Source organism: Leucoraja erinacea, chromosome 1 (assembly GCF_028641065.1).
Source record: "Leucoraja erinacea ecotype New England chromosome 1, Leri_hhj_1, whole genome shotgun sequence".
Taxonomy (NCBI): Eukaryota; Metazoa; Chordata; class Chondrichthyes; order Rajiformes; family Rajidae; genus Leucoraja; species Leucoraja erinaceus.
Window position 1 is genome coordinate 154396229 of NC_073377.1, and position 25518 is coordinate 154421746.

A 25518-nucleotide genomic window follows, 5' to 3' on the forward strand; every position below is an offset into this window, starting at 1 on the left:
ACCTCCGTACAAAGATGACAACAACCTAGCTGAAGGCCGTCTCACAAAGCTTTGTGTGCCTCAACGATGACAGCCCTGGAAAACCTAAACCATGTAAGCCTATACCCCATCGAAGAGAACCAGGTGGCGTATAGAAACATAGAAATTAGGTGCAGGAGTAGGCCATTTGGCCCTTCGAGTCTGCACCGCCATTCAATATGATCATGGCTGATCATCCAACCCAGTATCCCGTACCTGCCTTCTCTCCATACCCCCTGATCCCCTTAGCCACGAGGGCCACATCTAACTCCCTCTTAAATATAGCCAATGAAAGGCCTCAGTGGCAGAGAGTTCCAGAGATCACTTCTCTGTGTGGGTAAAGTTGGTGTCTCACCTCAGTGGCTGTAGGTGGGTAAAGTCCACCTCTCAATCTCAACCTGTGTACCATTCTATAGTTGGACACAAAATGCCGGAGTTACTCAAGGGGACAGGCAACATCTTTGGATAGGAATGGGTGACGTTTTACCCATTCCTTCTATCCAGAGATGCTGCCTGTCCCGCTGAGTTACTCCAGCATTTTATGCCTATCTTTGGTTTAAACCAGTTCCTTCCTACACATTTCGTCTGATTACCTTTTCTGATGCCTTCTTTATTGGAGTACTGCCCATGGTGTTACTACCGAGGCACCCTTTGAATATCTCAGGACCAAAATGCTGGAGAAAATACTCTCTAATAGTTGTTGCACAATCTGAGGTATTTGACAGGTGCAGTCACTTATGAAGTTGTCTAATCAAGTCTCTGGCTGTCTGCTGAGTGTCCCTTTAAATAGTGATAAATGCGACATGGTGTACCCCTCACTGTACTAAAACTGCTAACCCTAAACTGATTTACACTGGCAAGGGCAGAATATAAGGTAGAGGGTCGCCTTGTCACTCTCATCCAGTCATTCAGTCTCCCAGAACATAGTATGCATCGTGAACGGCTGCAATATTGCGACTGTGCATTTGTGGTTGTGCAGAAGAATTTCACAGTATCGTGCATACGTGACTATTAATAAAGAGCCATTGAACCACCAAATAAATTTCTCTCTTGATCCACAACCAACTAAACTATTTTTGTGGATAGTTTCATTAGGTGTTTGCCTGACATTGGTGTGAACAACACATCAAAAGATCATGTGAAATTTATCACAGGTTAAATAATATGATTTCTGCATAAGAAATGGCTGTTGCTTATTCCAGTTTCCTGGTTTTGGTGGGAACTGTCATATCGTAAAGAGTTAAAGAGATGCCCCGACATAGTAGATTTTAAGCCGCCTGTCAAATTGAGATTGGGGTCTTAGTCCAAGAGTATATATAGGGGGTAAACTGTACTGAGGGGAAGAAAAACTGTCTCCCATTTAACAATGCAAAACACACGAAGATACAAGACTTCCATGGTTTTAATTCTATAATAATATTGGATGAGCTCTAGGATATACATTCATTTCATTATTGTGCCAAAATATTTCCTCGTACAGCAATGAGATTAAGTAGAATGATTTTGAAGTTTGAAACATTGAATTATGTAAAAAGTGTCAGCTGACATTCTGTATTTCGGCTCAATATCGTAAAGGCCATCCTTTCCTTTAAAAGCACATCTACTAAATAACGGTGAAAGCTTTGATTTTTTTGTACCACATTTGATACCCCTTTCTAACACCAAATAGATTAGACAAGTCAACGAAGCATAAACTCCCACTTGCAACAGATGCTCAATCCAGTTTCAATACAGTATTAATACACGGCCAGAAAACTCTTTGGTGATGCATGGGAAAATGTTTGAAAATCTAGGGGTTGGAGACACATTGATGAATTCACAGTCTATAGAAATTTAGTGTGACAATGACTAACGTCAAAATGTACTTTATTGAAATTATCACTTTGAACAAGGGCAGTGATTTATTTGTGTTGGGCTACAAGCTTTGCATATTCTGAATCCTCTGGGAAGTTCCACATTATAGTACCCATGTTAGAACTATACAGCATCATAACTTCACTTTGCTCATCGCCCGGTGCTAGAGTGAACTAGTTGTTTCACCGCAACAGCTGCCTATTGACGGAGAGCACAAGATTCAACTCTTCAATTCCTGGCATTGATGGATTATCATGTTCATAGGAAGAGTGATAGTAGCAGAATTAGGCCATTTGGCCCATCATGTCTCCTCCGCCATTCAATCATGGCTGATCTGTCTATCTTTCCTATCTCAACCCCATTCCCCCGCCTTCCCCTATACCCTCTGACACCCTACTAATCAAGAATCACATTTTTTTGATTAAAGTCTGGCTTTCTTTAAAACATGTCCATCTTGCATAAAGGTTGAGGATTGTGAATCCACACGGGTTTCTTGGGACCTTAACATTGTTAAATTAGTTGTGGTATTTCCCAAAAGGTGGATTTCGATTGGTTTTCTGGTTTGGACTCAGATAGCACTTTGTCAGACCATGTCAACATTTAATATTTATACAATTAAAACAAAAAAGATATGCAATGATCTAACGGTAGTGATAACTTTAAAGGTGAGTGTTTCTTGAAGGTTTCAGCACATTCAATGCTGGCTTAAGCCACGGTGACGTTGGTGTGTTAGAAATGAACAAGAAATACCAGTCTTGCTTTTTCTTCATCAGCCAGTGTATTCTGAGCAACACATCTCATTAGAAAACTCTGATCAAATGTCCAGAGTGTTAAGTCATAACCATTACACTGTTGAAAGACTGGTTTTCCAAGATTAGCATTTCGAAACAGAGCCTAACAATAGCAAAATGTTTCATCATAAATGCCATAAAATTAAAAGTGCTTCCCCTCTCCAAAATCCAAAGTAGGATATTGCACACATTCTTTGTGTACTACATGTACCATGTCCAACACCATGGAATGCACCACTACTTAGTTCACTTCCACAGGCAGCGACGTGTTGGTATTCTGCTGACCGTGCCTGCTAATTTTCTGTACTTCTGGTAGGATTCTGAGAAGGACTGTGCCATTGTTAGTATTGACATTTTGATACTTGTGAAAGGAATGGATTTAAAAAAAAACTGCTTGGGTTTTCAAACGGAGTTCAGAAACACGTCACGCAGGTGCAACTTCAAGGATACCAACCTGCACCTCTGGTGCTCTCTGTAAGGTTGTGTCTGTTTGTGACACTGGCACAGTAACACTGTCTCTGTTGTCAGAGCACTGCCGATTTGAAGTGTTCCTGTCACCAATCTTCTTGCCAATGTCTGGGCAGTTCTGTACAAAGATCACCCTGTTATACGCTTTCAGTCTTCGCCATAGTTGAAAGTAGACTTTACACTGCACATACATGAAGACAAGACCTCCTGTAAATCCAATGGCTACCACCACCAATTTTGTCCAAAAGGGCCATTCTAGAACACCTATAAAAAATAAATACCATATTTATCCATTGCACATTTCTTTTTTCTTGTTTCATTTTTATCCTGGAAAAACAGTGAATGTAGACATTTCTGAAAGATTAGCCTGAGCCTTTGTTCTATCTAGCCACGCATGCATGTTACTACCAGTATTGCTGCAATAAAGATGCAGAAGCATTTATTATGCTTCTACACATATAAGCATAATATAGGTGCAACCTATTATTCCCTTATGTAGACATATGAGCAACCGCAGACACTAAGCAAGGTCTTGGTGCTAAATCTCCCCAGTAGAGATTCTAGTGACCTTTGCCTACACTACTGTCTATAAGCGATTCCTGCGTTACGGTCATTTGGATTACGGAAATTCACCTTTGCAATCCACTATTCAAAAATTATGAGATACAAAATAAAATTTGCTCTTGTGGAATTTATATGGAAAAGCGATAAATACTGTATATAACAGCGAAAGAGACATCAAATTGTGTTTAAACGGATCTGTCACCATTGTGGAGACAGAAGCTAGAAGGTGATAAACAGACACACCTGTCACCACCCCCTCCCCTGCCATCCCCATGCCTCACCTCACCCTACCTGTTCCTTTTCTCCTCTATCTTAACTTGCCTCCATCACCATCATCTCCCTTCCTTAGGTTTGTTCTTTGCTGAAGATGATAGCACCTGCAGTCGCCCACATGTCCAAACATGAGGTGAATACTTGTGATCTCCCTGCCACAATCAAACAGCCTCCATCTGAAAGTATAGGCTATTTAAGAGATTTGTTTTGGAAACTGGCAAGACAATCTCTTAAGTCACTGTTCTCCTTCTATAGATGCTTGCAGTAGTGGTGTTTAAAAGGCTTTTGGAGAGATGCATAGATATGCAGGGAATGGAAGGATATGGATCGTATATGGGAGGATGAGATTAATTTACACAAACATTGTGGTCCGAAAGGCTTGTTCCTGTGCTGTTCTAAGTTCTATGTTGTCTGTCCAGCTGTTTGTAGGCAGCATTTTCTGTTTTTGTTTCAGATTTCCAGCATCTGCATTTTCTTTACTTTCTCATTCTGATCAGGCACTTATCAGATGATCGGAATCTTGTTGCTGCAACTGTGATCTCTGCTAAAATAGACACATGGGCCTTTTGCCAATGTGCTGAAATTGTTCAGTTACCATTAATAGCAAGCATTGTAATATAGCCCAAAGTGCGTTGACATTGAAAACTCTCAAGAGATTGCATCCACACTTTAAAGCTTGTGATCCAGCAAGCAGGTTCTGAAATATTTCCTGGAAGTTTTCCTTAGGGAAATCCACTGATGCTGGTTCTGATTCCTTTGTCTCTTTCACGCCGGCACTCAGCAAGTTTCCAGAATATAAGAGCAGGTTGGTAAATGTGTTGTTCTTACCATTGTCGTTACCCTGTTTGATCTCCTCCGCTGTCCGGTCTATCAGAACGTACAAGGACCACACTACGCAGGTGATCGCAACAACGTGGAAGGTGACAGAGCAGATAATCTTCCTCCGCTCACTTGTTGACATTTGCAGTTTTTCCCACTGGAAGAAACACAGGCGAGAGACAGTGAAGAAATTACTTTTGTGGCTAAATGCAAGTGAGCAACCGTGTAAACAGCACATCGCCACAGCGACTGCAGGTGGTGTGACTGCGCCAGAGCAAATTGAAGCAAACATCTGTAGAGCAGAGAGGTTGCTGTTGAATGACAAGACATCATCCCATTGTTTTTAGTTTTTAGTTTTAGTCTTTTAATTTTTAGTTTTTTTTAGTTTAGTTTTAGAGATACAGCGCAGAAACAGGCCCTTCTGACCAACGAACCAGCACCGACCAGCGTTCCCCACACAAGCCTACACACACTAGGGACAATTTACACTTATACCAAGTATACAAACCCAAGCCAATTAACCTACAAACCTGTACTTCTTTGGAGTGTGGGAGTAAACCGAAGATCTCGGAGAAAACCCACGTGGTCACGGAGAGAACATACAAACTCCGTACAGACAACCCAGGTCTCTGGCGCTGTAAGATCAACTGTACCGCTGCACCACCGTGCCGCCATTCTGTTAGCAATTATCATGTTAATAAATCTTGTCAAAAATCCATCTCTGAAGTAACCATTGTCACAAATCCATCTCCACTGTTTATTTAAAAATATGCTAATTAGTTTGATGAAATTGAAGCCTCAGACGGAATGGGTTGGGTACGCACTTGCTGAGTAACAATGCCTTCTCATTTCAGGACTTAGAACATGGAACAGTACAGTACAAGAACAAGTCCTTCAGCCCACGATGTCTGTGTTCAACATGATGCCAAGACCATTTCTTATTGACTTGAGTATGATACATATCCCTCCATTCTCTGCCTATCCAGAAGCCTCTTAAATGCCACTGTCATATCAGCTTGACCCACCAACCCAGACAGCTCCTTCCAGAAACTCACCACCCTCTGTGTAAAAAAGTTGCCCTGCACATCTCCCTTAAACGTTGCCTTTCACACATTAAATCTATCAAGGGAAAGCAGGATTCCATTCCTAATCGATGAAGATATAAATTTTACATCTGTAATGAGCATGTGGTTTGCTTATCTTGCTAGAGTATAATAACATAATCACCTTATACGCATCTGCCAAACATTTGCCCACTCACCCAGACCTATCCAAGTCACTTGCAGTCTCCTAGCATCCTCCTCACAGCTAACACTGCCCCCCAGCTTAGTGTCATCCGCAAACTTGGAGATATTGCCTTCAATTCCATCATCCAGATCATTAATATATATTATAAATAGCTGGGGTCCCAGCACTGAGCCTTGCGGTAACCCCACATTAGTACTTGCAATGCAATAGATTGTAATATTATTAATGAAATGGGGTGCCATTGGCAATGCCAGTATTTTACTGCCCATTCTTAGTCACTCTCGGGAAGATGGTGGTGAGCCATTTGCTTGAAATGCTGCAGTCCTCCTGGTGTAGGTACTTCCCAGAGTGTTGCTAGGCAATGAATTCCAGGATTTACACCAAACAATGATGAAGGACCAGCGGTATATTTCTAAGACTGCATGATCGTGAATTGAAGGGGATTTCCAAGTCCCGGTGTTCGCAAGCAACCTATTATTTTTGTCCTTCTTAAAATTGCATGCCTATGCGGCACGGCGGCGCAGCAGTAGAGTTGCTGCCTTACAGTGCTTGCAGCCCCAGAGACCCGGGTTCGATCCAGACCCAGAGTTTGTACGTTTGTACTGTGGCCGCGTAGCCCCGTCACGGAGATTTGTGAATCTTTGGGATTCCGTGCCCCAGTACAATATGATGGTTGCGTCAGCAAGCGTATTCGGGGTGGAGACTGATAGATATTTGAACAAAAAGGAATTCAAGGGGTATGGGGACATTAAAGAGGAAAATGGTGTTGAGGCCATAATCTGGTGTCTCTGTACAACCTCATGCAAGAGCATGAGCATACATTCATGATTGAGGGAGTGAAAAAATAAATGGAACCTGTTTCTAGTTTAGTTTTTAGTATAGTTTAGTTTAGAGATACAGCGTGGGAACAGGCACTTCAGCCCACCGAGTCCGCACCGACCAGCCAGCCCAGCATATTAACACAACCCTACACAGACTGGAGACAGTTTACACTTATACCAAACCAATTAACCTACAAACCTATACGTCTTTGTAGTGAAAGAGCTAATAGCCAAATCTAATAGCTAAAATGGAGTCGTTCTTCTACAAAAGCATGGACTAGTAGAACAAAAGAATGGCTCGGTGCCAAGTCTGAATGACTTTGTAAAATATATGGAACACAATATGGAGGACAGGTAGTCCTTTCAATAAAGACATTAAGATGGCAGCCTGCAGTAATAACATGTGCTTCTTTCCAAGGCCATAAAGAAGCCAAGATTGAAAAAAAAATAGCTGACGCCCCAGAGATAAGTAATAACTTGTTATTGGATGAGCACAATTTGGACCCACCTTTCCTATATTGTGAAAGGCTACAGAATCTTTCAGTCATGCCATATTCAGACTTGGTAGGAGTGTTTTACCGATAAGATAAACGTATAATTGTGCTAACTCTCCATTGTTCTGTGCTCATTGTAGATCTTTTGCCACTCCCTTCTGACGAATCAATTAAAGATTGCCATGGTCTACCTTCAACGTTTGTTGCTATCTGCTTTTTAAGAAACAAACATTGACAGTAGTGTGGGAGGAAACCGAAGATCTTGCTTAGTTCAGCATCTTACCTACTGAATGAACCTCTTGTTAATCGCAGCACACTCTGATGTTTGGATGGTTTCTTTACGCAGTCAGTTTGGCACCCATTCCTTCTCTCCAGAGATGTTGCCTGTCCCGCTGAGTTACTCCAGCTTTTTGTGTCTATCTTCAGTTTAAACTAGCATCCGTGGTTCCTTCCTACACACCAAGTAGTAACAACTGTACAGTTTACAACTGGAATCTACTCTTAGTTAAATCGAATCTTGTGATCAAGTCAATTTCTAAACTCAGGTCTAATCCATTGCTATAAATTCAACCTACTGAACCTCACATGGCATGGCCTTGAAACTATTTTGTGGAATTCGTAGCACTTACCCAGTATTTACGTCTTTGTTATTTTAGCATTACTTTAGATTTTAGATTTAAGAGATACAGTGCGGAAACAGGCCCTGTGATCTAATGAGTCCGCATCCACCACCGATTACCCCCGTACACTAGCACTACCCTACACACTAGGGACAATTTACAATTTACACAAGCCAATTAACCTACAACCCCATACATCTTTGGAGCGTGGGAGGAAAACTGGATCACCCAGAGAAAACCCACACGGTCACAGGGAGAAGGTACAAACTCTGCACAGACAGCACCTGCAGTTAGCATCAAACCCGGGTCTCTGGCGCTGTAAGACAGCAACTCTACCGCTGCACCACTGTGTGACCCAACAACATCGGACTCTTATTTTAAGTAGGTTTGCAACCCTACTAAAAAAAATCATATTAGAGTATTAGTGATGATGTTGTATCCAACAGTGGATGTATGGATTAACATCACTAACGCATGTCTTCTCAGTGCTGCTAAACATCGAGAAAGGATTTTCAATGTTATTTCAAGACAAACTTTGCATGATGAAAGCAAACTATAACAGGTTGATGATACAATGGTTCACATTTTTGACCTAGTACTGCTATGCACCATCTCCAATGACACCAAATCTAAAGGGGCTGTCCCGCTTGGGAGACCAAATCCGCGAGTTCTGGTGAGTTTGCCCTCGACTCGTACTCGCAGCATGGTCGACACAAGGTCGTAGAAGGTCTTTGTAACTCTCTTTCATGCTTGAGAGTGGTCTCCGCGCACTCGAGGCCTCAGCTAGGTTGCGACGTTTTTTCAATATGTTAAATGCCCGCGAGTAAAAAAATGGTTGCCATGGAAAAAATCGATACTTTTTTTACTTGTAGGTTTAGTCGTGGTAGGTCATAGTAGATCGGCATGTTAGTCATAGGTAATTGATGGTAGTCGAAGGTAGTCGTGGATAGTCTTCGTCATAGTCGAAGGGAGGTCGAAGGAGATCGAAGGAGGTTGTCTTCAATCTCCACTATTCGGTGTCCAATTTTCCCAAAGCTAGTCGTAGCTAGTCGTAGCTAGTCTTCAACATAGTTGAAGGAGGTCGAAGGAGGTTTTCTACATAGTCGAAGGAGGTCTTCAACATGTCACTATTTAAACTCTTCTAAACTCGCCAATTAGGTCACCCAAGTGGGACAGCCCCTATAACTCTTGCACTGTAGAGGTTGTGGAAGAGACAGGTATAAGAATTAAGCCAAATAAGTAATAGCAAAACTATTCAAGATCAATGAATCTAAATGAGAGAACTTTATTCTTTCTACCAATACTTTTCATGAAATACTGGCGACCGATGCTGTCAATCTTAAGTTCCAATCCTTCCACTGGTCCTTGTATTCTGAGCATACTTGAGCTCAGACCATCCACATACAACCTGCCCTTTACCCTCGAATACCAGGAGGAGATAAATGCCTGATTAAAATTATAAGCTCATATGTGATAGGTGCAGAATTACGCCATTCGGCCCATCAAGTCTACTCTGCCTTCAATCATGGCTGATCTATCTCTTCCCCCCCCCCCCCCCCCCAACCCATTCTCCTGCCTTCTCCCCATAACGCTTGACACCCGTATTAATCAAGAATTAGTAATAAAAATATCCACTGACTTTGCCTCCTGTGGCACAGCCTTCTGTGGCAAAGAATTCCACAGGCTCATCACCTTACTGCTAAAAAAAATCCTCCTCATCTTCTTCCTGAAGGAACGTCCTTTAATTCTGAGGCTATGACCTCTAGTCCTAGACTCTCTCACTAGCGGAAACATCCGCACCACATCTACTTTATCCAGGCCTCTGACTATTCGGTAAATTTTAATGAGGGACCCCATCATCCTTCTAAACTCCAGCAAGTGCAGGCTGTCAAAATGAGCAAATCCAAGTTCCTTTCCTTCTCTTGTATCTCCCTGTTTGCACTTTGCCCAAATACTCAACATTGTTGTCAAGATTGGTGGCTTAATATCTGGAGTTGGTGGCTCAAACCCAGCTCTCACTGCCCATTATGATTTTCTTTTTGCATTTAGTTTTGACGTAGAGCGATGAGGTCATAATGTCAGATCAACGATTATTTATTTTCTGGACAATCTGTGATATCAAATATTACCCCAAAGGTGCTGACAAAAATATAGAGCGTGCCAACATTTTGATATTAGTATGTCAGCTATATTTAAGATGGAGTTAGATGTGGCCCTTGTGGCTAAGGGGATCAGAGGGCATGGAGAGAAGGCAGGTACGGGATACTGAGTTGGATGATCAGCCATGATCATATTGAATGGCGGTGCAGGCTGGAAGGGCCGAATGGCCTACTCCTGCACCTAATTTCTATGTTTCTATGTTTCTATGTCAAGCATAAGATGTCTTGCTCAACATTATAACGCCTTTGCTCCTAACACGGGGCAGCACCATGTCATAGCTGGTAGAGCTGCTGCCTCACAGCGCCAAAGACCCGGGTTCGATCCTGACTTCGGTACTGTCTGTGAGGAATTTGCACGTTCTCCCTGTGAGTGCATGGGCTTCCTCCAGCTGCTATGGTTTCCTCCCACATCCCAAAGACGTGCGGGTTTGTAGGTTAATTGTCTTCTGTAAATTGCCCCTAGTGTGCTTACTGTGAGAAAATGAGATAACATTGAACGACCATGAACAGTTGATCGATGGTCAGCGTGAACTGAGTGGGCCAAAGGGTCTGTTTCCATGCGCTATCTCTAAACCAAACCCATTCAAACTAATTAGTGTGAACCGATGATTGATGGTTGGCATGGACTCGGTCGGCCGAAGGGCCTGTTTCCATGGTATTTCTCGAAACTAAACTCCTTCCATTGCATTTACCCTTCTTGAAATATCTATACATGTTTTTACAAACAGCCGACGTGTCAGTGCTATATTAGTGTCAGTCACGTTGAAGTGCAGGCAAGCGTTCCGCTTTTAGATTGCATCTTCTGGGAGTTTGGTTGACAATTTCCACACACGCCACTTTGGAGCAGTTAGACATCACAGAGGAGATGTGTGATTATCCATCCTGCTGAGCCCGGCTTGCTCTGCTCTCCCAGCTAGCGGGAGAAGGAGCAGCTACAGACAACACTGCCATTAAGAAAAATAATTTAAAAAAATGAACACCCTGGAAAAAAATCATTTCCAGATGGAGGCAATCTTATTCTGTCCCCGTAAAGTAATCTTTTAATATTAAGAGATTTCCTATGTCAATGAAGGTAAAATAATGCAAAATAACCGTTTCATGTTTCTTACAAATCCATTCCGTCTATCACTTTGTTTTCATTCGCTTTTCACAGACGTTTCCTCATCCTCCCCATGAGTCACGTCTGCCAAGTTTCTCACTCGTGTTGCGCTTCTTCCGAGGGGAGCAGATGGAGACGAGGGTTTGGGAGGTGGTTGCGAGAGACAAGCCAAGTGGGGTCCGCATGGGAAAAGTTAAAAGGAGGTGGTTTTTTATGAGGTGGGTAGGAACACGTTTCTAACTCTCTGGCTTTGCTGTGTTGGGGCTACAGCGGAGTCTGGTTGTGGATCAGCAGGGTGACTTTCGGATCAGTGCCCTGGCTGCAAAGGCCGTGTATCAGGGGCTTTGTCTGTCACTTTGGTTTTTAGCCTGAGGAGGGGGAGCAGCACTTAGTGAATTACTGAAGGGCTGGTGTTTACAGTTACGGGGCTACTGGTCCGCAGCGATAATGGACTGGTCCACAAACCTGATGATCCAGGATAGACACACAATGCTGGAGTAACTCAGCGGGACAGGCAGCATCCCTAGAGAGAACCAATGACTGATGCTTCGGATCGGTACTGGCCCCCAGCTTGAAACTGGGACAATGGAAATGTATGGGGGGAGTGGAGGGAAACTATTTCATGGAGGACTTCAGACGCTAAGACTTTAGGAGCTCCAATACTGCATCATCAGACATTTACAGCACAGGTGGCATGCCCTGTCCCATATATGTGTTATTGATCGATCATTATCCCAGTGTTCTGGATTTTGCAGCCTTATGGTATCGTGAATGCTTTTTATTTTTAAATATAGTGGGAATTTCTGCCTCCACTGCCCTATAATCTGTGAAATTCTCTGGCAATCTGTGGAATTCTCTGCCAATCTGTGGAATTCCCTGCCAATCTGTGGAATTCTCTGCCACAGAAGGTAGTTGAGGCCAGTTCATTGGCTGGATTTAAGAGGGAGTTAGATGTGGCCCTTGTGGCTAAAGGGATCAGGGGATATGGAGAGAAGGCAGGTATAGGATATTGATTTGGATGATCAGCCATGATCATATTGAATGGCGGTACAGGCTCGAAGGGCCGAATGTCCTACTCCTGCACCTATTTTCTATGTTTCTATTTTTCTATAAGGCAGTGAGCTACATTGCCAACAATGCTCAAAAGGAAGAAAAAGTATTTCCTTTCCATTAAACTTGGAAAGATATTTATTTTCTTTTGATGTCAAAATAAGAAATAGAAGCAGGCCATTCAGCTGCAGGTAGCCACTTCATTATTTTTTGTAGAGATGCAGCAAGGAACTGTGCTGGGCGGCACAGTGGTGCAGCGGTAGAATTGCTGCCTTGCAGAGCCAGAGACACGGGTTTGATCCTGACTATGGGTGCTGTCTGTACGGCGTTTGTATGTTCTCCCCGTGACCTGCAAAACTTTTCTCCGGCAGTGCCAGTTTCCTCCCACACTCCAAAGACGTACACGTATATGGGCGAATTGGCTTGGTGTAAATGTAAATTGTCCCTAGTGTGTGTATGATTGTGTTAGCTTGTGGGGATTGCTGGTCGGCATGGATTCGGTGGGCCGAAGGGCCTGTTTCTGCGCTGTATCTCTAAAGTCTAAAGAAACTGGCCCTTCAGCCCATCATTCATATCGATCATTGGTTCACACTAATTCTATGCTACTCTGCTTTCTCATCCACTCTCTAACCATTAAGGGCAATGTTGCAGGAGCCAATTACCCTACAAACCTGAATGTCTTTGGGATGTGGGAGGAAACCGGAGCACCCAGAGGAATCCCACGTGGCTACAGGGAGAATATGCAAACTCCACACAGACAGCACCCGAGAGCAGGATCGAGCCTTGGTCTCTGGGGCTTTGAGGCAACAGCTCTACCAGCTGTGTCACTGTGCCGCATAAAGAAAGATTATGCCTGATCTAATATCTCAGCTTAACTTTCCTGGTGACTAACCTCAAATTTATTCATTCTCTTGGCATCTAAAAATCTATCACTTTCTGTCTCAGATAATACTGACAATTCCTAAGATTTACTCTGCTTTGTGTGGAAAAAAATCTCATCTCGCTCTTGAATGAGCAATTGTTTAGTTTGAGACTATGGCCAGGTTCTACACATCCCAGCCAGGGGAATCATTAATTCAGCAACTAATCTTCAAGCTGCTGAAGAATTTACTATGTTCAAACAAGATGACATCTGACTCTTCTGAACTCAGTAGAATGTTGGCCTACTCAACCTTTACCTCCACTCTTACAAAAAGCCATCATCTCTCAAATGAATCTGATGACTCTTGCTGCATGCTCCCTATAAAAAATACATCTTTCCCCAAGTAGGATGAGCAGACTGGTACATGTTACTCTAGGGCACTAGATAATTAGTGAAAGTCATTGCTACCTTTTTTAATAAAGCCAACAAAATTATTTTCCACCCTTTAGTTTAGTTTAGTTTAGCGATACAACGCGGAAACAGGCCCTTCAGCCCACCGAGTCCGCACCGACCAGCGATCCCCACACAATAACACTATCCTACACACACTGGGGACAATTTACACATACACCAAGCCATACATTAACCTACAAACCTGTACATCTTTGGTGCGTGGGAGGAAACCGAGGATCTCGGAGAAAATCCACGCAGGTCACGGGCAGAACATACAAACTTCGTACAGACAGCACCCGTAGTTGGGATTGAACCCGGGTCTAAGGGCTGGACAAGCTAGATGCAGGAAAGATGTTCCCTATGTTGGGCGAGTCCAGAACCAGGGGCCACAGTCTTAGTATAAAGGGGAAGTCATTTAAGACTGAGGTGAGAAAAAACGTTTTCACCCAGAGAGTTGCGATTTTATGGAATTCCCTGCCACAGAGGGCAGTGGAGGCCAAGTCACTGGATGGATTTAAGAGAGAGTTAGATAGAGCTCTAGGGGCTAGTGGAGTCAAGGGATATGGGGAGAAGGCAGGCACGAGTTATTGATAGGGGACGATCAGCCATGATCACAATGAATGGCGGTGCTGGCTCGAAGGGCCTACTCCTGCTATTTTTCTATGTTTCTAAGGCGTTGTGAGCGCTGTAAGGCAATAACTGTACTGCTGCACCACCATGTTGCCTTACATTACAAATGTAATTACTACTTTTTAAAAATAAAGCGAACAAAATTATTTTCCTCCCTAATTGCTTGCTGAAAGTATTTGTGACTCATGCACAAGGACACTCAGTTTCTCTATTGTAATCTATCTTCCATCTTTGTTTATTCACTGAAGACTGTACAGATAACCTGCACCATCTCCGCATCTCCCTCACCACCCACATTGCCATCTAGCTTTGTACATCAACAAGCTTCATGTAATAGGGAAATAGCCCACCCTCTTCACTTCCTCCACACTCTTTATATCCTATGACATCTCGATTAATTCTCCCCTCAACCCTCCATGCTCAGCAAGAAAAGAAACCTCATCGATCTAAGCTTTCTTCTTCAGACCAGCGCGGTGGTGCAGCTGGTAGAGCTGCTGCCTCACATCGCCAAAGACCCCGGTTCGATATTGACCTCGGCTTTTGTCTATGTGGGATTTGAAGTTCTCCCTGTGATTGCGTGAGGTTCCTTTGGGTGCACTGGTTTCCTCCCACATCCTAAATGTGCCAGTTTTGTAGGTTCATTGACATCTATAAATCCCCCCTAGTGTGCAGTAAATGGATTACATGGAACTGGTGTGCAATGGTGGGCCATAGAGCCCATTTCCATGCTGGATCTTACAATCAATCATAGTTTCCATTTCCCATCTCCGAGTCATTCAGTCATGGAGCCATAGAGCATGGAAACAGGCCCTTAAGCACAACCTGCACTTGCAACCAAGATGTCCCAGCCAAGCTAGTCTCACCTGCCCATGTTTAACCCACATGTCTCTAAACCTTTCCTTTCCATGTACTGGTCTAAATGACTTTTAAATGTTGCTATAGTTCCTCCTCTGTCCCAACTCCCACCTCTGGCAGCTCGTTCTCAATGCCCACTACCCTCTGTGTGAAAAAGTTGCCCCTCAGATTCCTACTAAATATTTTCCCTCTCACATTAAACCTATGGCCTCTGGTTCTTGATTCCCCTACTAGGGGTAAAAGACTCTGTGCATTAATCCTATCTATCCCTCTCATGATCTTGTGCCTCTAGCCCCCTGCGCTCAAAGGAGTAAAGTTCTAGCACAGCACAAATTTAGCTCAGATCCTCAAGTCCTGGCAACATCTTAATGCTGAGAAAACTATCACTTCATGCCCAATCACATCTTTCCTAAATAATAGCGTGGACTGTACAATCATCATGACTCACTGGTGTTTTGTATGATATAGCAGCAAATCCTTGTTGTTACAATTTAAACCCTTATTAATATGGGAAAATCCTGCCTGTCTACTTAGCCACCTAATCAATTTGTTTTGCAAAGTTTTGGACCTGTAGTTCCAAGCTTCCCTTCCTATCGAAGGGCCGAATGGCCTACTCCTGCACCTATTGACGATTGTCTATTGTCTATCCAAGTGCACTCCTTGTTACTAGTGAATGTATTCAGTTACCATGTTAATCCTCTCCAGGTAAAATGCCTCATATATTTCTGGATTGAAATCTCTATGGCTCCCTACCATCGGATAAGGCTGGGGTTCGCCCAAACTGAGAACTATTATCTTTACTAGAAGGGAGCATATGATAGGCAAGGTTTAGCTTCAAAGCAAGAGAGAACGGGTCACTATTGTTGCCTAAATGACCTCGGGCTGGATATATAGCTCACGAGTTACTGGCGGTCAGCTCGTTCTTGACTACTGCATGTCCATTGTATTGTGGATGTCAGGAGCAAGCTGGAGTCTGGCCATAAGGTCATATGTAATAGAAACAGAATTAGGCCATTCAGCCCATCAAGTATACTCCGCCATTCAATCATCAGACACCACCATGTACAACCTCTAACTCTGCTGCTGGACCTCACACAGAGTCCAAGGGCAGAACCAAGACAATTGGAGCTGATAGATCTGTTGCAGCCTTAATCCGCCTTCACAGCTGTTGAGTTCAAGGTAACTTTGTCCGCATGGTCCGCCGTTGAGGTCTTGTAGGTTAAATCGTTCTTAGTCTGGACCCTCATCCTCAACCTTATTGCCATGGGTGGCCCTACCAGAAGCTGGTGCTTCCGACGGCATCGCACTTGGAATCATGAGGTCACGCAAGCCTCTTCACCACGACAAGGTAAACAATCCGAAGATCCCACACATAGAATCGTACAACACAGGAACAGGCCTTTCAGCTCACAATGTCTATACCGTACATGATGCTAAGTTAAACCAACCTCCTCTGACTGCAAGTGATCCATATCCCTCCATTCTCTGCATATCTATGTGAGATGCAGAAAGATTTCATAGGAACCATCCAAAAGCCTCTTTATCGCCACTATCGTATGAGTCTCTAACATCAAGCCTGGCAGTGCATTCCATGCACCCACCACTCTCTGGATAAACAAACCTGCTCCATGGATCTTCTTTCAACTTAAGATAGACACAAAAAGCTGGAGTAACTCAGCGGGTCAGGCAGCATCTCTGGGGAAGAAATAGGTGACGTTTTGGGTCGAGACACTTCTTCAGACTAAGAGTCAGGGGAAAGGGAAAAAAGAGATATAGACTGATGTCGAGAGATATAGAATAAGTGAGTGAAATATATGTAAAAAAGTTACGATGATGAAGGAAACGGGCCATTGTTAACTGTTTATTAGGTGAGAACGAGTACAGACAATGAGGCAACATGACGACTTTGAAGCTGGCACAACTTGGGTAGGGGAGGGATGGAGAGAGAGGGGATGCACGGGTTACTTGAAGTTAGAGAAATCAACGTCACCTATTCCTTTTCGGCAGAGATGCTGTCTGGCCTGCTGAGTTACTCCAGCTTTTTGTGTCTATCTTCCCTTTAAACCAGCATCTGCAGTTCCTTCCTACGCATCTCCGTTAAACTTGGCCCCTCTCACCTTAACATGGACAAACCCGATGTTCTCTTATCTGTCAACCATTAAATATGACCAATACACAAATTTAGTGCAACCTGAGGAAAGATATTTCAAACTGGTCAAAAAGCAGGGCATTTCTGAGATTCTGATTTAAGGGTGAGCAATGCCATCTAGTGATCATAAATTGATTGCACTCTGAACATCACAATTTGATTCCAGTTTAGCTGAATCAAGATTTCCTGTTAGATTATGATTATGATTTTGATTTTCCTCATTGTTAAAATGAAGTAAAATCTTCGCCATGATAAGCATGCTCAGTCCCTTTTCTGAATGGGCTCGCCCCGCCTTACCTCTCTGAGCTGCTCCACCCATACGCTTCTGCCCGGTCCCTCAGGTCAGCTGGTCAGCTGCTCCTGGAGGTACCGAGGTCTAGTCGGAGGCTCAGAGGGGATAGAGCCTTCTCTGTTGCTGCCCCGGCACTCTGGAACACCCTGCCATTGCACATCAGACAGGCCCCCTCACTGTCCATCTTCAAATCCAGTGTTAAAACACATTTGTACTCCCTGGCTTTTGACCATGCCTGAGACTTTGCTTCTGTTTTTGGTGTTTTTGATGTTTCTTTATTTTACATGTCTTTTCCTACTATTTCTTTTGATTGTTATTTTTGGTGTGTATTAACCTTTTTGTCAATGATTAGTGATGTACAGCACTTTGTTGCAGCTATGTTTGTTTTTAAAGTGCTCTATAAATAAAATTATTATTATTATTATTATTATTATTATTATTATTATTATTATTATTATTATTATTATTATTATTATGATGCAGCTGGGTTTTTAGCCATTTGTAGCAGTTTTCAGCAGTTTTAATTACATATTTAGTTGCCACTGAAAACACAATTGGTAGTCTTTCAGACAAAAGTCCCAACAGTACAAAACTCAAGCAATAGACTAAGTTAAAATGCAGGGACATGAAGAGGTAAGGATGTCAAATGATAGAGGGGGGAACCTCACGCAGTGCAAAGGTCCCTAATCTGGAAATCAAGGATCTGGAAACCTTGTGTAACTAGTGGAGCTCTGCCTCACAACGCCAAATAGCTCAGTTTGACACTAATCTCATGTTTATAAGTGATGGGAGCAGAATTAGACCATTCGGCCCATCAAGTCTGCTCTGCCATTCAATCATTGCTGATCTTTATATCTTTCCCTCTTAACCCCATTCTCCTGCCTCGGGTGCTGTCTGTGTGGAGTTTGCACTTTCTCCGCATGTGACCACGTGTTTTTCTACAGGGTACTCCCGTTTTCTCCCACATCCCAAAGACCTGGAGGTTTGTAAGTTCATTGTCCTCTTTAAAATTGCCCCGAATGTGTAGGGGAGTGGATGCGAAAGTGGGACAAAATAGAACTGGTGTAACAGGTTGACACAGTCTCGGTGGGCTGAAGGGCCTGTTTCCATGCTGTATCTCTAATTCTGAATCTTGGTGTCGTTAAATGCTGTAGTTTCAATATGCGGGATTGGTCATGAGTCATACAGCAAGGAAGAGGGTCCTTAGGGCAACTGAGTCCATGATCACCATCAACCACTGTTCACATTAATCCAACATTAATTCCACTTCATTCTCACCACTCTCCCATCATCTCTCTCCAGATTCTACTCCTCACAAAAATACCTGCCTTGCACATCTCCTTAAAATATGCCCCTTTCCATAAAGCTATCTCCTCTAATTGGACTATTTATCGCACTTTACTGGACTGCATCTTGCAGTAAACAGTATTTCCTTTATCTTGTATCTGTGCACTGTGGATGACTTGACTGCAATCATTTATAGTCTTGCTGCTGACTAGATAGCACACAACAAAAAAAACCTTTTCACTGTAACTCAGCACACGGCAATACGATAGCCTTTGTCATAAATATATTTCTGAAGCTAAAAATACCACATGGTTTATTAACTGCTCTGTTAACCTGTCCTGCTACGTGTACGGTTTATGCAGGTACTTTGTTCCTGATTCCCCTGTAAAACAACATCCTTTTGCATGTATTCATTCCCATTCTCCACATAAACATGTCACAGCTCGCTATTTTGCATTATCAGCACCAGAGGGCAGTATCACACTGACTATCACACACAAAGGGACAAATTGCTGGAAACACTCAGAAGGTTAGGGGGCATCACCAGGCACTCCTGGGGGTTTGGGTGGTCTGGCCACAGAATACAGCTTCAGAAACCTGCCTTTGTGCCAGATGACCTTATGTTCAGCTCTCCACAGATGCTGTTCAGTATTTACAGCATTTTATGTTTTTAGCATCTCCAATTTTTTTTGTGCTTTTTGACAGGCGTCTAGAAATTGCTCAACATCTCCAACTAGATTGTTGGGGGGGGCAACGCACAGTATGATTTGCAGTGTAATGCTGAGTAATTTAACGTTTGCACAGTAGCGCAGCACTGGTAGAGCCACTGCGTCACAGCGCCAGAGACCTGGGTTCGACCCTGAACTCGGATGCAGTTTGCTCGTTCTCCCTGTGACCACACGAGTCTTCTCCGTCTGCTCCGGCTTCTTCCCACATCCCAAAGACGTGCGGGTTTGTAGGTTAATTGGCCCCTGTGAATCGCCCTTAATCCGCAGGGAAAGTGGCATAACATCGAACTAGTGTGGACGGGTGACCAATGCTTGGCGTTTACTTGCTGGTCCAAAGGGCCTGTTCCCATGCTGTATGCTCGAAACTAAACCACGACTCAAATAGCATGTGACCTGTTGAATCAGACTTGTACAAGGAGAACACAACTAGACCAAGACTGTGAGGTGTGGGATAGGGAAGCAACAGGCACCAATTAGTGAGGAGAGGGGGTCAGGATGCCAGGCGATAGGGGTGCGGAGTTTGGGGGGGGGAAGTAGTTGGGTGAAACTTGCATGGCTCAGTTTGACAAATGCGTTGTGGGAGAGGGATGTTGAGTGATATTGGCAGGTTGATGGGTTCAGATGAGTAGGTTTAGTTTAGTTTAGATATACAGAGCGGAAACAGGCCCTTCCTCCCACCGAGTACGTACCGATCACCGATCCCCGCACATTAACACTATCCTATACACTAGGGGCAATTTACATTCACACCATGCCAAATAATCTACAAACCTGTACGTCTTTGGAGTGTGGGAGATCTCACAGAAAGATCTCAGAGAAAACCCACGCGGTCACGGGGAGAACGTACAAACTCCACACAGGCAGCGTCCCTAGTTGTGATTGAACGCCGGGTCTCTGGCGCTGGTCTAGGGCAGCAACTCTACCGCTGTGCTACCGGGCTACTTGGCTAAGTGCATGAGACAGGTTCTTAAAAGAAGGATGGAATCTCCTTAAGTAATGATGAAGCATGCCTGGCAGAAGCAATAACAGTTGGTTTCTGCTAAAGTGCCCTACAGATGGCATACGCACAAAAGCAAACTGTTTGGGAGGCATTCAAAGGCATGCTGCACGTCACTGGCAATCCTTGTACATGCCCAGTGTCCCCTGTGTATGAGTGCATCAGTTGCAGGGAGACCAGGAAGGAAGAAATTTACAGTAAACTGTAAAACATCTGATTAGTTTAGTTCAGAGATACAGCATGGAAACAGGCCCTTCAGCCCATCGCCGAACCTGTTCACGCTCATTCTATGTTTCCCCACTTTCTCATCCACTCCCTACACACCAGTGGCAGTCTTCACTGAGGCCAATAAGCCTACAAACCCACATGTCCATGGGATGTGGGAGAAAACAGCAGCGCCCAAAGGAAACCCACGCGGTCACAGGCGGAACATGCAAACTTCACATAGACAGCATCTGAAGCCAAGATTGAAGCCAGGATCCCGGACTCTGGCCCTGTGTGGCAGCAGCTTTGCCAGCTGTGCTACTGTGCTGTCCATTAAGTCCTGGCTGTTCCAGTACATTTTAATTCTCAAAGAAATTGGACTGAGTAGCACAAAACATGTCTGTATATAATGCAATTTCTCAGCGGTCTTGCTTCCAATCTGCGTGGCATTGATGTGCCCTCTACAGGGTGACAGACAACAGAATGGCAAAGATCACTTATTGAATATTAAAATGGCTCAGCTTGAACTTAGAAACTGAATGTCTTTACGCAGCTGTGAGAATTCCCTTTCCCACAGAGCTGCTGTTATGCTGAAGCTGCAACAAGCAATTGCAGATCCCACACTGCTCCATAAACTATTAACTCAACCAAGGACATCAACCCTAGAAAACAAACACACACTCAGCTGGCCATAACATCTCGGTAAAATCCCCGCTGAGTTTTCAATCCAGTTCCACTGATCAGCAGAGAGGGAAACTGGAATTACAGGAATACCAGCAGATAGGAATCCTTGGAAAGGGTCAGTTTGGATCGGCCAAGCTATTATCCATCTTTGTATATGTTGGGAAAGTTTCATCTGCTCTTTCCAGAGTAGCTGCTTGTGTTTTTTTTTAAAGGACATAGAATGTAGAATATTACAGCACAGTAACAAGCCCTTCGGCCCCGGACTTGATGCCAGGTTAAATTTATCTCCTCTCACTGCACATAACCCTGCAAATCCAGTTGCCTATCCAAACGGCTGTTTAAAAAAAGCCTCTACCAAGACATTCCAGGCACTCACCACACTCTTAGTAAAGAACATGCTTTGCACATCTCCTTTGAACTTTGCCCCTACCACCTTAAAGCTAAGCCCACATATTTCCAGCCAGCAAACTACCAACTACCTATTAATGCCTCATCATTTTATAAACTTCTATCGGGTCTAGTTCAGCTCCAGGGGAAACAATCCAAGATTGTCAAACCTCCCCTTATAGCTAATGCCTTCAGATCTGGGTAGAATTCTCCTAAACCTTCGGCACTCTCTCCAAAGTCTCCATATCCTTCCTGTAATGAAGTGACCTGAATAGTACTCCAAGCGTGGCCTCACCTAGGCTAGATGAGACTGCAACTTGAATTCCTGACTCTTATACTCACGATCAATGAAGACAAATAACCATATTCCTTCCATGCCACTCCATGTACTTATGTTGCTACTTTCAGGGAGCTATGGGCTTGGACCACAAAATCCCTCTGTACATCAACGCTGTTAAGGGTCTTGCCATTAACTATATACAATCTCCTTACATTTGATCTCCCGAGGTACAACACACAAGGCACAACAGAGGATGTACTTCCTGCGGCAGCTGAGGAAGCACAATCTGTACAGGCAATGATGGTCCAATTCTACACGGCCATCGTAGAGTCTGTCCTCACCTTCTCCATCATGGTCTGGTTTGGCTCAGCCACCAAGCACGACATCCGGAGGCTGCAGCGAATCATTCGATCAGCTGAGAAGGATATTGGCTGCAACCTTCCCTCCATTGACAAACTGTACACTGCAAGGGCCAGGAAGTGTGTGGGAAAGATCATCTCTGATCCCTCTCGCCCTGGCCAGAACTCTTTGAATCACTTCCCTCTGGAAGGCGACTCCGGACTGTCAAAGCTGCCACAGCCAGACGTAAAAACAGTTTTTATCCACGAGTAGTAGCTCTACTCAATAACCAAAAATCTGTAGCTTCCTTTTGCTCTGGTATTTTATTTAATTCACATGTTTCATCAATAATGTTTTATTATTAATGTTTAATGTCTTATGTGTCATTCTTAATTGTCTCTGTATGTCATGTTGTTACTTGCAAGCAGAGCACCAAGGCAAATTCCTTGTATGTGAACATACTTGGCCAACAAACTTATTCATTCATTCATTCACCTCATATTTGCTCAGATTAAACTCCATCTGCCATTTCTCCACTCATTTCTGTAGGTGATCACTGTATTCTTAGAAAGCCATCCTCACTGTCTGCAACGCCAAGTTTTTGGTGTCGTCTGCAAACCTACTGACCAACCCATCTCCATTTACATCCAAGTGTCTATCATAGACAACTGAGGTCTCAGCACAGATCGTTGTGGATGTCCACTGATCACAGATCACCAGTCTGAATAACATGCTTTCACCAAAGCCCTCCGTCTTCTACAGTATGACTAAGCCAGTTGTGAATCAAAACAGCCAAGTCACCGTGGCTCCAATGCGTCTTAATCTTCTGGATCAGCCTCCCATGATGGATTTATCAAACTCATGTAGACAACATCCACTGCACTATTCTCTGTGATCACCTTTGTCACCTCCTCAAAAACACTCGATCAAGTTAGTAAGGCATGACTTGCCACGTACGAAGCCGCGCTGACTGTTGCTAACTAGCCCATTATCTTCCAAATGGGAGTAAATGCTATCCCGAAAAATCCTCACCACAGCTTCCCAACCAATCGCTTCATGAGGTACTTGTCCCCATATCCAGTAAAATGAGGTCTTATTGCAAATTTTAGCCATCTGCAAATTATTCTGGGGTCCTATGGCTAGCAGGGGCACTGATTCACTGTAAAAATGAATCTTCCCGGTTTTAACGAGTGTGCTGATTGCCTCTCTTGAGCCTTAATATTCTGAGCCGTGGCAGTGAAGTTGTTTTATGTGACAATTTATGTCTGTCTAATTGTTTTTTTCAGTAGTTATCCAGCTCCACACTCAGATCATAATCAAAGAAACAGCGATAAAAGTAGGAACAGTAGACAAGATAAAACTCGAAATAGATTAACGGGAGAACACAGAGAAAAGGAAATGAGGGAAAAGGTGAAGCTACGATAGAATAATCGAGATTTTATTTATAGTATGTCCATTCACTATTATGGTGATCATCTGAAATGATTTGGTATTGCTTTTCATTCCTTTGTTTACATTTTCCTACTGCTAATCTAGGAATCACAGAGTTGCTTGGAATGACTGGAGCTTAAGAAGTAAAAATGTGATGGTTTAGGATGTTTCACAAACATCCCTGCATCGTGACAGAATAGTCGTGCAAGTGACTTCAGGCGCTGTCCGCAGGGATTTTACACCTTTGCCCTACGACAGTGTCTGGTGCTCTGATTGTCTCCCACATCTCAAAGGTATCATTGACACAGAGACAACAACCTGGCAGCTCAACAGCCGGCTTGAGATCTAACTATTCCTTTGGTTTATGTATAGGGCCTGTCCCACGAGCATGCGACCTGCGTGCGGCAAGCGCGGCGGTCGAGTGATCCCCGTACAGGGCCGGTCCCACCAGCATGCGCCAGCATGCGGCGAGCGCGAACAAACCGGAAGCGGGGGCCGCGCTGAGGTTGAGTGATTGACGTGAAGTTCGAGCGAAGTCCGTGGGAGTTCGCGCGTGATGTACGGCGTCATGACACTGCGTATGCCCGTCGAGGCGGTGCGTACGGCGTCGAGGATGTGCAAACGTCACCGAGGCAGCTGCGGGCCGGCAGGACGTTGCCACGCGGAATTTTTGAACACTGTCAGTTTTTCGGAGCCCCGCGCGATGTTGGGACCAGCTCCGCACAACTCCATACGGCTCCGGCGATCGAAGTGGTACCGGCCCCGCGAGGCCGTACGGTTCAAGCGACCACGTTAGGTCGCGCTCGCCGCATGGAGTCGACAGGCCCTTTTCATTCGCAAGAAGAAGAAGATCTCAAAGGCATGTAGTTGGTATTGAATAGTATGGAAGTGAAAGACAGCATGGAAACAGCCCCTTCAGCCCACTGTGTCCACGCCAACTATTGATCAGCCAATCGCACAATTACCCACCTTCACTTACACACTGGGGGGCAATTCATAGAAGCTGATTAAACCTACAAACCCACAGGATGAGGAAGGAAACCGGAGCACCCGCAGGAAACCCACACGGTCGCAGGGATAAAGTGCAAACTCCATACACGCAACAACCGAGGTGAGGAACAAACTTGGACCTCTGTCGCTGTGAGGTAGTCGGTTTGCCATCTGCACCACTGTGCCGCCCCCTGGTAACGTGGTAAGTTATAGGCCTTTGTACATTACCCTCAGTATGGAGGCAAGTGGTGGAATTTGGGATGAGGGAGGTGAGCTGATGGGGAGAATATAATGGGATTAGTACATACGCATGTTTGATAGAATGCATGGACTGGGTGGCCAGTAGGTCAGTTTCCATGCTCTTGTGTTTTTAGCAGACTTTTATTTAAAGATCAAAATATTTAACGCGTGTAGCCTGGTGTATAAAGTCATGAGAGGAATAGATAGGGTAGACACATAGAGTCTCTTGCCCAGTGATGGGGAAGTGAAAACCAGAGAATATAGGTTTAAGGTGAAGGGGAAAAGATTTGATAGGAATCTGAGGGGTAACTTTTTCACACAAAGGGTGATGGGTGTATGGAACAAGCTGCCAGGGGAGGTAGTTAGGCGGGTACTATCGCAACATTTAAGACACTTGTGGACGGGTACATGGATAGGACAGGTTTAGAGGGA

The 25518-nt window shown here is 44.1% G+C and overlaps 1 protein-coding gene across 2 annotated transcripts in view; it reads right to left on the reverse strand.

The window, feature by feature from the left end:
- Positions 1-414: 414 nt before the first annotated feature.
- The window catches only part of marchf1 (membrane-associated ring finger (C3HC4) 1), a 424534-nt gene continuing 399430 nt past the window's right edge, over positions 415-25518 (reverse strand). For both annotated transcript variants that reach the window (XM_055646095.1, XM_055646105.1), the window contains 2 exons: positions 4797-4944; positions 415-3395 (listed from right to left, as the gene is read on the reverse strand). In XM_055646095.1, coding sequence (XP_055502070.1) covers positions 3088-3395; positions 4797-4944 — 456 coding nt within the window. In that variant the 3' untranslated portion in view covers positions 415-3087. The remainder of the gene's footprint in view (positions 3396-4796; positions 4945-25518) is intronic.